Source organism: Pelodiscus sinensis, chromosome 29, assembly GCF_052426305.1.
Source record: "Pelodiscus sinensis isolate ZL-2025 chromosome 29, ASM5242630v1, whole genome shotgun sequence".
Lineage (NCBI taxonomy): Eukaryota > Metazoa > Chordata > Testudines > Trionychidae > Pelodiscus > Pelodiscus sinensis.
Window position 1 is genome coordinate 3459274 of NC_143080.1, and position 14588 is coordinate 3473861.

Here is a 14588-nt window from a genome sequence, read left to right on the forward strand (position 1 = left end):
ACATTACAAAGCCAATTTCTCCTGCCTTTAACATCTGCATTTCCACATCAAAAGCTATGACTGGCCCACTTAATTAGCCTCATTAACAGAGCCAACAATTGAGTACTTTTCCTGCTGTTATCTCTTGGGGTGTGTCTAGACTACCTAGTTTTGTCGACAAAAGTGGACTTTTGTCGACAAAACTATACCAGCGTCTACACTACCGCTGAGTTCTGTCGACATAATGTCGACAGAACTCAGCAGTTTTGTCGACGCTGGTATACCTCATTTTACGAGGCATAACACCTTCTGTCGACAGAACTCTGTCGACAGAAGGTGTTATTGCCTGTAACACTGCGTCCAGACTACGGAGTTCTGTCGACAAAGCAGCTTGCTTTGTCGACAGAACTCAGTGTGTCTGGACGCTCTTTGTCGACGGAAGTTTTGTCGACAGTATCTGTCGACAAAACTTCCGTCGACAAAACGCGGTAATCTAGACGTACCCTTGGTTTCTGTTATTTCCACTCCAGCTCATCTGATGAAGTGGGTTTTGTTCATGACCCCTGGATATTTTGGTTAGTCTGTAAGGTGCCGCAGGACTACGCATTGTTTTTTAATTTACAGATTTACCATGGTGACTCCTCTGAGACTGTATAAAACCAGATTTTCTCTCCAAAAGTAAGTTGCAAAATTGTGGAGTGGAAGGAACCAGCTTTGAAGAAAACTAAGACCTCGAAGAGCTGTGAGGAACGTGAATGCTCTAGATCCGTGTTTCTCAACTAGTGGTACGAGTCCCCTTAGGGGCACTCGAGAGAAGTCGGGGGGTACCTCAACACAACTGAAATTGGAGAAAACTGAATTTTTGTTTTATGTTTTACAGCGTTTTATTATGTTTATACTTTTTACACCCCAAAATGTCATCACCCACCTGGTTACGATGAAGTTGTTTAAACAAATGTGTTGCAATGGTAGAAAAAAAATTGTGTGTCTGAAAACTGTAGGTACTGGGAGTACTTATGATTTTTTTAAAGGGGTGCTCTAGACAAATGAACCTGCAAGATGGGTTTGGTCTGGGGCCAATGAAATGCATATTTGAACGAAAAAGACTTAATTAGCATCACAGGGCTGACAGGAGCCAGGTGACGTTTTGAAGGCGGATTTTAGGACTGGCAGAGCTTTTCCTTTGACCAACCAGATCTCAGCTTGGCTCCCTTTTCAGCATGTGAATTATTAGCGATAAATCAGGCTTCCCAAAAGGGACACCGAAGAACGACTGCTGGGGTGCAGCGTTTTTTGCAGCAGCAGCCTGATTTCTGAAAAGACCCAGCCTCCGGATTTTACCTGAAATTCAGCCTACCCACCAGACAAGGAGAGGGTCTTGCCAGCTGCCAGACGGAGCCGAGAGTCCCTGGAGGACTCTGTTGTGCGTCCAGATAGAATCCGATTGTAAGACATTGCACCAACCAGGAGAAAACTGAGGCTTTGGAGAAAAACAACCTTGGTATTAAAAAACCTTGGTGTTAAAAATACACAAGTCCTCCCATCTGTGGGAATAATCCCATCGTAATTGAAGACAACAGGGTGCCCAGTAACTTGCTTTTTTTGTTTCTCCCCTGGGTGCATTCTAATCTGGGGCACCTTTTTTTTTCTTCTTTCTTTAAATGAGGAAAAAAATAAGTTTTTTGGCTTCCCTGTTCACTACCTCCACAGATATATGGGCCAGAAAACAGCTGGCTCACACCGAAGTGGCAGAAGTGAATAGAAAAACTGACCTTCCACCCACTCCTCAAGTTTTGTGTTTCAATAAGTGCCAGGCCCAAAAGACCCCCAAAAAATATCATAACTCTTGGGGTGAATGCCATTTGGTCCCAGGTGACTTGTTAGTGTTAAGTTCATCAATTTGTTCCAAAAGCTCTTCTAATGGCATCTCAATCTGGGACGATTCCTTACCTAAAAAGAATGGCTCAGGTTTGGAAATCTCCCCAACATCCTCAGCTGTGAAGACTGAAGCAAAGAATTCATGTAGCTTCTCCGCAGTGACTTTATCATCTTTTGAGTGCTCCTTTAGCATCCTGATCATCCAAGAGCCCCACTGGTTTTTTAGCCAGCTTCTGATGCGCTTAAAAAACATTTTACTATAACTTTTTGGCTACGTCTACACTGGCGGCTTTTTGCGCAAGAACTGGTTTGCTCAAGAGTTCTTGTGCAAAAGGGCTTCCACAAGAGCGCGACCACACTGCCATGTGCTTTTGTGCAAGAGCGTCCATGGCAGTGTGGACCCTCTCTTGCGCAAGAAAGCTCTGATGGCCATTTTAGCCATAGGGGTTTCTTGCGCAAGAAAATCATGTTGTCTATCTACACTGCCTTCTTGTGGGAGAGCTCTTGCGCAAAAGGGCTTATTCCTCGTGGGGAAAGAAATAACTCTTCTGGAAGAAGCCCAGTTTTCCGACGCTGTACTGTAATTTTACTTGTGCAAGAACACGCATGGGCTGTGTCTAGACTGGCCAGTTTTTCCGGAAAATCAGCCGCTTTTCTGGAAAAACTTCCCAGCTGTCTACACTGGCTGCTTGAATTTACGCAAGAACATTGACTTCCGACTGTCTGAAATCAGTGCTTCTTGCGGAAATACTATGCTGCTCCCATTCAGGCAAAAGTCCTTTTGCGCAAAAGGGCCAGTGTAGACAGCTCAGATTTGTTTTCCGCAAAAAAGCCCCGATCGAGAAAATGGCGATCGGGGCTTTTTTGCAGAAAAGCGCGTCTAGATTGGCACTGTGCCAATCTAGATGCTCTTTTCCGAAAATGCTTTTAACGGAAAACTTTTTCATTAAAAGCATTTCCGGAAAATCATGCCAGTCTAGACGTAGCCATGCAGTGTAGACACCCCGCAAGTTTTTGTGCAAGAACAGGTGTTCTTGTGCAAAAAGCCTGCAATGTAGACATCGCCTTTGAGTTTTTGGCTAGCTGTTCTTCAAACTCTTTTTGGGCTTTTCTTATTTTTATTTTTCTTATTTTCTATATTTTTACACTTAATTTGACAAAGTTTCTGCTCCTTTCTGTTTTCCTCACTATGAATTGTCATCCACTTCTTAAAGGACGGCTTTTTTATCTCTCACTGCTTCTTTTATTTGGTTGTTAAGCTACGGTGGCATTTTTTTCTATTTGGCATTAGCTTGCCAAATAATCGACTCGTTTAAAAAAAATCGATGCATTTTGGATTTTTCCTTCGTGAGACCGATTTAAAAACCAGAGCGTTTTGGAAAATGGGAAGAGGCGAAATCTTGCAAAACCGCTTGGGATTGTTCGAAGATGCCTAGAATTTGGAGAGGAAACATCCTGTTCTGATTTGAGTATAGTAAAATGTTAAAGGGATGTTAAACTTGCCTTGTGTGCATTCAGCAGCTAGATTTCTATCCCGCTCCTCCTCCCCCCGGAACAGCCTCAGACGCATCCATGTGTCCTTTATGTAAAACAAAGCGCATTTCTCCCTGTATCACAAGCGTGTCTGTGTAGGAATCGCAGGCTTGAAATTCCAGGGATTGTACACGGGAAGGTGATTGGATTTTTAAAAGCACGAAGAGGGCGAATGACCTCAGCTGTGTATTCCCACTGAAATCAAATGGAGCAGCACCAAAGAGCTAAATAGCGGCCCAGTTAAATTGATGGGCTGCTTCTTTTGAAGTAGCACATGAAAATAACCTCGTGAGCTGAAGAGAAAGCTCATAATGGCAGCCCACTTCCAGCTAATTGCTTCTTTGCAGCTTTTGAATTCACCAGGAAGGAATCGCGCCAGATCGAAAATAAAAAAAATGCATCTCTGTTTAATCCTATGGAGAATTTTGAAACCCCTTATGTCTGTATTTCCTGCAACGTGTTTACATTTCACAAGAAGTAGGGTGCCTGCGTGGTTTACAATTTGCCGATTTTTTTTGTGGGGCAGATTAAACGTGACTCTTTGGAGCTCCGGCCTTTTATATTTAAAATGGACTGCAACCAAAGCATAAATGGAGCCACTGTAATGTGCATGGAAACCCCAGACATAACCGAAAAGGGGCATGTAGACGAGACTAAATAGATTTGTAAAAATCATGTACCTACCCAGTGCCCAGTGCATTATGCTGGAAGTAAAACACACGGGTAGGAAGTTTGCTGTGACGTGCACAGGAGAAGGCTCTAAAATCCACAAGGAATTAACCACGAGTTATTTTGGCAGGTCACTTGTGTGGATCCCAGAGCTGGAATTCTGCTTCTATGCACCCCAGTGACAATCCAGTGGGATCCCCACTCGCTTGTGTGGGGCTGGCTGCTCTTGGTTTACCCAGCTGTCTCAGCCCCTGCGCCTTGTTTAATCTCTACTTAATTGCATGCCTACAGCCATTGCAAAAGGTTGGTCTAATGGACAAGGCATTTGTTTCCTAAGCCAAGGCTGGTGGGTTCAAGCCCCACTCAGGGTAAAAACTGCCTCAGGTCTTCTTCCCCTGAGTGAGGGGGATGGACTTAGTTCTCTCTAGGTGCATAACTGACTAGATAACTGCTCTCAGAGAGTAGTTATTAATGGTTTACAATCCTGCTGGAAGGGCAGAACAAGTGGGGTTCTGCAGGGGTTGGTTTTGGGACTGGTTCTGTCTGAAATCTTCATCAACGTGTTCGATAATGACATAGAGAGAACGCTTATACATTTTGCAGATGATCCCAAGCTGGGAGGGTTGCAAATGCTTGGGAGGATAGGGTCATGATTCAAACTGATCTGGACAAACTGGAGAAATGGTCTGAGGTTAAACAGGATGAATTTCAGCAAGGACAAATGCAAAGTGCTCCACTTAGGTACCTCTACTCTACAGGCTTTTTGTCGACAGAAGTTTTGTTGACAGATACTGTCAACAAAGCTTCTGTCGACAAAGAGCGTCTATAGTACATCCAGTTCTGTCGACAAAGCAAACCGCTTTGTTGACATGACAGTGAAGACGCAAAGGACAGTGTAGATGCAATAATGTCTTCTGTCGACAGAACTCTGTTGACAAAAGGCGTTATTCCTCTTAGAATGAGGTTTACAGCCGTCGACAAAACTGCTGAGTTCTGTCGACGTTATGTCGACTGAACTCAGCGGCAGTGTAGACGCAGGTATAGTTTTGTCGACAAAAGTCCACTTTGATCGACAAAACCCTGTAGTCCAGACACACCCTTAGGGAGCAACATTCAGTTTCACACATACAGAATGGGAAGCGACTGTCTAGGAAGGAGCCCTGCAGAAAGGGATTTAGGGGTCAGAGTGGACCACACGCTGAATATGAGTCAACAGTGTGACACTGTTGTAAAAAAGCCATCATCGTTCCGGAAAGGGAGTGTTGTAAGGAAGGCAAGAGACCAGCTGTTCTTGCGCAAAAACTTGCCACGTGTCTACACTGCACGAGCATTCTTGCACAAGAAAATATACAGTACAGCATCGGAAAACAGGGCTTCTTCCGGAGGACTTAGTCCTCTCCCCACGAGGAATAAGCCCTCTTGCGTAAGAGCTCTTGTGCAAAAGGGCAGTGTAGCCAGGCAATATGAATGTCTTGCGCAAGAAACCCCTATGGCTAAAATGGCCATCAGAGCTTTCTTGGGCAAGAGAGCGTCCACACTGCCATAGACGCGCTTGCGCAAAAGCATATGCGAGTGTAGACGTGCTCTTGTGGAAGACTTTTTGCACAAGAGCTCTTCTGCAAAACCATCCTTGCAAGAGATGCTGCCAGTGTAGACGTATCCCTAAGTCCCCGACCCCATGCATTATGTGTGTGTTTAATCAGAAGAGTAACCGCATTGCAGCCAATAGCGTTATTCCTAGATTTTAAAGGCAGGGGGCTGTTTGCTGGTCGGCCTTCCCTGGATTGAGTCCTGCATCCTGTGATCACTCCCCTGCTGCCAGTTTAGCCGGAATGTTGCTGTAGGATTAAGGCCATGGCTCATGCTGCAGAACGCCCTGAAAATCTGGCCCATCCTGAGGTGGCTTTAAAGGCGCTGAAGCGTCTTAAAATATCCCCCCGCTGCTTCCAGGCCCCCATGCCTGAGCGCAATCACACCTCCAGTTGGACGTAACAATTAAATGCACGGCTTCCATCATGGACTCAGAGTTTGGGTGGGTGGGTGGGTGGCTTTCAGGGCCTGCAGTCCTGTGTGAATTCTGTGTCAAGCCCTCCAAGGACACACATCTGATAATGAGGTATTGGCACAGCAGGGGCCTTTCCCCCTCCTACGATCAACAGCTACAGGGGATGCAGCTCTGAAAGAAGCACGCAGTAAGGCTGTGTCTAGACTACATGGCTCCATCGACGGAGCCATGTAGATGAGGGCTGTAGGCAAAGGGAAATGAAGCAGCGATTTAAATAATCGCAGCTTCATTTAAATTTACATGGCTGCCGCACTGAGCCGACAAACAGCTGATCAGCTGTTTGTCGGCTCAGCGCGCTAGTCTGGACACTCCCCTGCCGACATCAAAGCCCTTTGTCGGCAGCCCCGTTAGTCCTCGTGGGATGAGGTTTACTGGGGCTGCCGACAAAGAGCTTTGATGTCGGCAGGGGAGCGTCCAGACTAGCGCGCTGAGCGGACAAACAGCTGATCATTTAAATCGCTGCTTCATTTCCCTTTGCCCAATAAACAAATCTACATGGCTCCGTCGACGGAGCCATGTAGTGTAGACGTACCCCAACTGATTAGTTGTGCAATGCCCACAGACCCCCAGACATCTGTGGTCTGCCTCAAACCTGGAGCCTCAGGCGCTTAATGCGTGAGCCTCTACCATGGTGGTTCTCCAAGTGTGGTCCACAAACTCCTGTCTTGCAGGTGGTAGGGTTGCCAGGTGTCCGGTATTTGCGGCCTCTGTCTGGTTAAAAAAAAAAACCCAGAAAATACCGGACACGTAAATTTGGTATTTTTTGTGAAAGTACCTGGCAACCCTACAGGTGAGCCATGAGCTCAGGGTTTGCCCCCCACCGCCTCGGCAGCCTCATGGTCCCCTTCCACCTCCCCATGAGGTTGGGGTGCCAGCACCGGATTCCCACTGCAGGGGAGGTGGATTGAGCTTCATGGGCCGGATCTGGCGTGCAGGGGAAGGAAGCGGCTCTGTGCACGGCCCCCACCCCCTCCCGATCGCCAGCTGGGGAGATGACAGTGCAAGAAACTGGAGGCTTCCCCCGCCACTCCCATTGGCCGAAATCACAGCCAATGGGAGCAGCAGGGGGTGGTGCCTGGGAGGCACGGTGCCAGGTAAATCCCTCCCATCGAGACCCCCGCACCTCCTGCCCATTCCGGCACCCTCCCTCCCAGAACCCCCCCACCTTCAGCCTGCTCCTGCACCCATTTTGTCAGCGGGGTGGTTGGCTGGCGGCTCAGAGAACAGTTTGGGCTGAGCAGGGTGGGCCATGGCCCCCAGACGTTTGCAAATCCCTGCGCTACCACATGAGCTAAAACCAGCTATTCGCTAAGGCTGCAGCACATGCTCATTACTCTCTAAGGCGACGGATCAAACGATGGCTCATGCCCCAGCACTGGGTGGTGGAAGGTCAGGCCCTGGGGCTCGTGGCTGTGGGGGGGGGGGGGGGGGAATCAGGTGAGCAGTGCGGGGGGGGGGGAGGGCTAAGACTGCGCTGCCCCACCCAGAAGCAGCCGGCTTGGCGCCTAGGTGGGGGTGGGAGGCACACACAGGGCTCCATGCACTGCCCTGCCTCGAGCACTAGCTCTGCTTTCCAATTGGCTGGGCACCTGCTGCGGCTGATTCTGGGTGCAGCCTTGGCTGCAGAGCCAGGAAGCTGCCTTAACCCCCCCGCCCCCCCCCCCCCCCCACACACACACACTCCTCGCTGTACCGCTGACTGGGAGCCGCTCAAGGTCAGACCCTCCTGCCCTCCACCGAAGCCAGAGCCCCCTCCTATATCCCAAAGCTCCCATCCTCTGCCCCACTCCGGAGCCCCCCCACTCCAGTCACATTATGTCGCGTCTTGGCATCGACCGTTTTCATCAACCGGGTCACGAGAAAAAAGTTTGAGACCTGCCTCCCCAAGTGTCTCGTTGGTGCTCGCTGGACCAGTGCACCACACCCAGCAGGTGCATGGGGCACAATTGGCCTGGGCAGCCCTACCCGCCTGCAGGGGTATGCGGGAGAGGGACCAAAAATGGTTAGTGCTTTAGTGGAGGTGGACAGGGATGCACTTGTTACGGTAGCTCCTTGCTCAGCTTCTCTGCTCATCTGTCCCCCGCCTCCCACCTCTGCCAGCTGTGGAACCGCCCACGCGTTTGCTGCCCTCCACCCCGTCCCAATGATTGCCGGTCAGGCTTATAGTAGGAGGACGGTCTAGCCCTGGAAGCGTGCGCTCGGAGAAGGCTGCGGTTTTCCTGGAGTATGTTGGTCCCAGCTGTGTCCGTGTCTGGAACGGTGCCCTCTAGCTTTAAAAACTGGACGCGATTCTCCCCTTCCCCGCCGTGATTAATGGTGCCTTGTTTTGGAGAGGACACTGCCGTTTGCCACGGGCTGGAACATGGCGGGAGGAGGCAGCGGAGAGACCAAAATTGACCTTTTAAAATAATCTTGCGATGGGAAAAGACGGGGCGGGGGCGGGTCCCCCCTGTGGTTTATCCTCCTCCCCTCCCAAAAGTTAGGCAAAAAGAAGGGTCTTGTAACGAGAGCACTAGAGGAAGAGCACAGGCGGACGATATGGGTTAAATTTTCTGCTTTGCCGTAGGCTGCTTAGGAGAGTCACTGGCATGATTCCCATGAAACTCAAGCAGCAAAATTCCTTTGTGGATCTGGGCCTTACACACTAGGGTCACGCCAGCCTCGGATAAAGAGACTAACCTGGATCTTTCTGGCTTTAACAAACAAATACTCTTAAATCTACTTAGGCTTTGTCTTGACTGGGACACGTGACTGAGTTGAGTCCAAGTTTAAGGTGGCCAAGGCTGGCATATAACAGCACCTCACTGGTGTGCAGCACTTTTCATCTGTAGAGCTCAAAGCATTTCACAACGGGTCACAGTGTTCTCATTAGCAGCATCAGCCACCATTGCCCCCATTAGACAGGTGGGGAAACTGAGGCACGGGGCGATGATGTGGCTGGCCCAAGATCACCAGGAGACAAGGCATGGAAGGGAACCTAGACGGCACTGCACCCCTGAAGCAGCCGGCAGCAGGCCCGGCTCCTAGGTGTGGGGGTGAGGGGAACACACAGGGCTCCGTGCACTGCCCCTGCCCTGAGCACGAGCTCCGGAACCTGCTGCGGCTGGGAACCTGCTGCGGCTGGGAACCTGCTGCGGCTGCTTCTGGGGAGCAGCCTGTCTGCAGGGCCAGGAAAGGAAGCTGCTTTAGCTCCCCTGCTGCACCACTGACCGGGAGCCGCTCGAGGTCAGCCCCTGCTGCCCCAGCCCTGACCTCCCCCAAATCCAGAGCCCCCACCTATATCCTAAAGCTTGTTTCCAGCCCACATGCCAGTGACATTATGTTGGTTCTCAGCATCGACCATTTTCTTCAACTGGGTCACGAGAAACAAAGTTTGGAACCCACTGGGAGGAAGGAGAGGAAGGGGGGGGCGGATGGAGCGACGTCGACGATGGACACACGTAGGCAGGATGAAGCCATCGGCAGTGGAGGGTTGGAGTGGCACACACGGACAAGCTGAAGGACAATCTGCAGCATTTATTACATTTACAAAGCTGTATCGTTATACAAATGTGTAACCAATAACGAGATATGAATATCCAAATATATTACAGGACATTAAAACATCATACAGGATGCAAACATACAGAGCCATTTGGTTTGTACCATTGGGGGGGGCAAACCCCCAAACTGAGGGCACTTCCACCCGCCTTGTGGAGTCCATTTTGGCCTATGTACAAAGAGAAGGGACAGCAACGCCCGGGGAATATTTGCAACCCGTGACGCCCCGTGAAACACTAGTGAGCTTGCAGGCCAGCCCCAGCCAATAGGAGGAGAAGAAACAGAAAGGGAAAGACAAATAGAACAATGGCAGCTTTATGGAGGCTCTCTACCCTGTGCTGGACCTGTGTGTCTTCTCCTCCCCGGAGACCACGCATGGCCGCCCTGAGCCGTCTCCAATGCATGCTAATTGCACCTTCTTAATCTCCCCTCTCCCCCCGCCCGGGATCCAAATGAAGACGCCTTCTGCCCTGATTGGCTGCTTCCATGGGAAATTGATTGCCTGCCCCACTGCCAAAAAGAGGGTGTTTTCTTTACCCTTCCAATCAGTCATTCTTGGGGGGGTTAATGTTCTCAAAGGTTAGTCCTAATCCCAGCCTCATTCACGGTTCACCAGTTCACTGAGTAGTGTCTTTGAAGACTGGCAGATGCTGGACTCCTTAGCACACAATAATCCCTCCTTACTAGGCAGCATTTGAAGGAAAACTGTTCTGGAAGCATAATTTACCCCTCTTTCTAGAGCCTGCTAAACCCAGGGTTGTGAGTTCAATCCTTGAGAGAGCTATTTAGGGAGCTGGAGCAAAATCTGTCTGAGATGGTACCTGGTCCTGCCATGCAGGTAGGGGACTAGACTTGATGACTTCTCATGGTCCCTTCCAGCTCTACAAAATAGGTATAGCTCCATATATTATTATTATAGGGCTCTCTGCTACAGCAGGGATTCCCAGCAATGAGGCCTCTTACAGGTTGAACCTCTAGTCCCGCACCTTCAGCAACTGTCCAGAGCCAAACCAGAGTATTTGCTGGACCACGGGAGTTGATATTGTCGAGCAGCATGACCAACACTTCCACTGCTTGCTGGGCTTTGAGAAGGCATTTATAGGGGTAGCTTAGAGCTAAACACCAGCATAGAATGCAGAGCCAGGACTGGTGGCTGTAAACAAACTTTATGGGACGGCAGGAAACTTGGCCACACCCATGATAAGTGGACATCCAGCGAACCAAAATCATGCCAGGTCACAGATGTCACTGCAGCAAGAGCGTGCCAGACTAGGGACGTTCAGCCTGTAATTCTTTGGGGCCATACTTTAGTGTTTTGTTTGTAAATTCATGTTTGCTGAGCTTTTGGAATCAGGCTACGTTTACACTCTCCTGTTGGTCTCCGATTTCCCAATGCGGATTCACTCATCTCCGCTACACGCAGCCACCTGCAGAGAAAACTCTTAAGTCCTTTACAGCAGTTGGACTCTTTTCTGGCCCCTAAAAGAATACGCCGGGAGTCTGCCGGTACGTACTTATTCATTCATTCCCCCATGAAGGGACAAGAGAAAAAATGTCTCCTGGATTTTAAGGCCCAAGAGAACATGTGCTTCTGAGAAATCAGACACCCAGTCCTTTGCTTCCTTCCTCCCCCATCTTCCCACAAGAACTCTCATACTCACAGTCCTACCTGAAAGGAAAAGGATCACTTTGGATTGGAAGGGATGCTCATTAATTTAGGAGAGAATTCTCTGCAATGGGACCTGTGCGTTTTCCCTCCCTCCACCCGCGCAGTTTCAAAACGCAAGATATAAGCAAAAATGCAGCATCACACACAATAAAGCTACATGCCTTTTAAAAAAAATCATAGTAACACCCCTCTCTTTTTTTTTAACCCTGTCCCCTTTGCAAATAAACCACCTTTCTAAAGGCACTGTATATTTTTAAATCCAGCATGGGATTTAAAGGGGAGACGGTGGGACAGGGTAGAATTAATGAAGCTTTGAAGGGCTGAGTTGAATCATTTTAGCAAGCAATGAAATGGCTGTGGATGAGGCAAGGATGGCGAGTGGAGATTTTGAGGGAGAAGCACCTTGGTTCTTAGGGTATGTCTACACTGCAGGGTTGTTGTTGTTTTTTTTGAAAAACAGCCGTTTTTCCAAAAAAACTTTACTTACGTCCACACTGCAATCGTGTGCTTTCGGGGGGGGGGGGGGGGGAATGGAAAGAACAGAGGGGTTTTTTCAACATTTACTTACGTCCACACTGCAGTCGTGTGCTTTCGGGGGGTGGGGGAATGGAAAGAACAGAGGGGGTTTTCCTCTTTCTGTGAGGAAGAAGCCTTTTTCCAAAAGAGCTTTTTCGGAAAAAGGCGTGTGTGGACGGGGAAGAGGGAGTTCTTTCGAGAGAAGAGGAAACAGGAAAAAGCACAGGTGTCGTAGTGGCTATTCTATCCATAGCAATCACAGCTTAAATGCGAGAGAGCATCCATTCAGTGTGGATGCTATCTGTCGAAAAAGCAGATTGCTTTTTCGATGCACTTTTGCAGTGTGGACGCTCTCTTTCGGAAGATGTTTTTTTGGAAGATCTCTTCTGGGAAAGCTTCTTCCGAAAGAGGCCTGCAGTCTAGACATAGCCTTAGCTCTGCCTGCCCTTTTAAATCAGCCTCCTTGGTGACCATCCCCACAGTGGAAAGACAGAAATGCTGGTTTCCTGGGTGGGAGGGGCCATACCCTCCTTCCTTTCCCACCCTGTCACGTTATTTCAAGTGCATGGCATCTGAAGCTAAGTGGAAGGCGGCTGTGGCATGAAGTTTTGCTCCCTAGGTGGAGGGGGGTTGGTACACGATGCCCCCACCCTGCAAATCCAGGGGTGGGATTTTCAAAGGAGCTCGAAATGACTAAGGAAAGGCTACCAGTTCTGGTTGACTTGAGGGGTTAGAACTTAAACCTCCTCTAGGATCTGTGGGGAGGAGATCAGTGACTTGTGCTCTTAAATTGTCTACGTGTTGTAGAAAGTTCCACCCTGTAGCGAAGGGAATGAAAAGTTAAGCCTGGGGCTTAACGCTCTGCCGCATCGAAGCCTCCCCATTGTCCTTAGAAATCTGCTCTGCCAAGAAGAACAAAGCAAATATATTGGGAGAGATGGAGCCACACTTTTTTGCAAAACCGGCTTCAGGGTTCTTCAGACCCCTCCGCCACGTTCATCTCTACATGGAATGTGCTTAGGTAGCCCTTAGAGCTGCGATCTCTCCCCCTTCCTGCCCCGTGGCACAGAGCTTACGCCAGGAGAAGGGATGGAAACTTCCCTTAGCGTGTTCCCAGTGATTGGCTCAGACCTGGCAACCAGGCTGTGGGCAAAGCTGCCTTTCTGCCATATGGGGAAAGGGAAAGGATCCCTCTAGTTGAGAAATGGAAAGCAGTCCAGGGGACACATTGCGGCAGAATTTGCAAAAAACAACCAACCAACCAACCAAAAAAAGGACAACAAAAAACCCCACACCCACAACTACTCCTCTTCAGCATGTTCTCAGAAACTGGCCCTGAGTTCTTTCCAAAAAATCGGACTCGTGGGAACTGATTTTCAGAGGTGCCCGACATCTGCAGCTCGTGCAGGCTTCAATTAGGGTTGTATGCACTCTGAGTAGGAGGGGGAAATCAGACCAAGCTCTTCCCTTTAACTCAATAGAAAACATGCCTAAATCCCTTAGGCTGTGCTGGAAATAACAGCCTCTGGGTAACGTTTTCAAAAGCACCACAGTGATTTAGACTCCTAAATCACAAAAGTTGCATCAACTTTCAGCGGCACTGCGGCTTCTAAATCATTTAGGCACTTTTAAAAATGTTAGCCAAGGGCCCTGACTCCAGGCAAGACTCTGACTCAAATTCCATGAAAGTTTGGAGACTGAAAGAACTGCAGGAATTACCACGCTGTAAGACCCTCCCCTTGCCTACACAAAACAGTCAACACCTGCTTTTAGGTTCTTCATCCCTAAACCAGAGGTAGGGGGAGGCCGACGTGACTCTTAAGGATGAGTCTTGTCCAGGCGTTTCTTTTGGAAGGAAGTGACCGAACCACCAACGCATTTACACAAAGGACTGAGGCTTTTTGGTTCATGTGCTTTGCCCGTTACCTGTGCATCCACTTCTACTGAGTGTCTCTAGCGCCTGGAGGGACCGGCCGTGTGGAACATGAAGAGGCAGCAGCTTTTACTTAAACCTGGACTCACAGGCATGCAAAAGTTCCATAAGTTAAAGTTGAAGACCAAAACAAATTAAAAAAATCATTTAAAAAATACTCACCCACATTTGTGTGTCTGTTATTTGCATTTTAAATTAATCTGGTCAATCAATAGAAAATAAGTATGTATAATATTATTTTTCCTATATACACAATATATATTTATATATAAAATGGAAAAGTCTTGCCCATGGAGTCCCTCTTAGGTCAAGGCGGAGGCTGTGCTGCCGTTGACAGTCATTTTGCGCCCCCTGCTGGAGGAGGGTGGCATTTGGTGGCAGTTCGAGGTGCCGTTGAGTAGGGTGCTAGCGTTGGTCGGGAGGCTTATCGTGGTGGTGTTGGAGCTGGGTGACCCGTGGGAAGGTGTGGCAGGGCTTGGCAGGGACGAGGAGGTGGCAGGCAAGGTGGCGGGGCTGTTGGCTTTATCGCTGACGGATTCACACTCGGACGCTCCGCTGGTGTTGGTACACTCCGAGTTTGCAGGCTGGGAGAGTTTTAGTCTCTTGCAAGCTGGCTGGACTCGGTATTTCAAAGGGAGAGGCCCGTTCTATGGAGAGGAGAAGGGAAACAAAAGGTGTTCACATCCGTGGTTTTGGAGGAAATCACATTCATAGTTACACCAATCAGTTTGGACAAAGGCAGGTTTGTCATAGCTGTGTCGATCCCAGGATATTAAAGAAACAGGGTGTAATATCTTGTTGGTCAG

General features: G+C 49.0%; 1 protein-coding gene across 4 annotated transcripts in view; it reads right to left on the bottom strand.

The window, feature by feature from the left end:
• Positions 1 to 9625: 9625 nt before the first annotated feature.
• PCGF2 (polycomb group ring finger 2) overlaps positions 9626 to 14588 on the bottom strand; it is a 50960-nt gene continuing 45997 nt past the window's right edge. For all 4 annotated transcript variants that reach the window (XM_075911711.2, XM_075911713.2, XM_075911710.2 and 1 more), the window contains exon 10: positions 9626 to 14429. In XM_075911711.2, the coding sequence (XP_075767826.1) occupies positions 14085 to 14429 (345 nt within the window). In that variant the 3' untranslated portion in view covers positions 9626 to 14084. The remainder of the gene's footprint in view (positions 14430 to 14588) is intronic.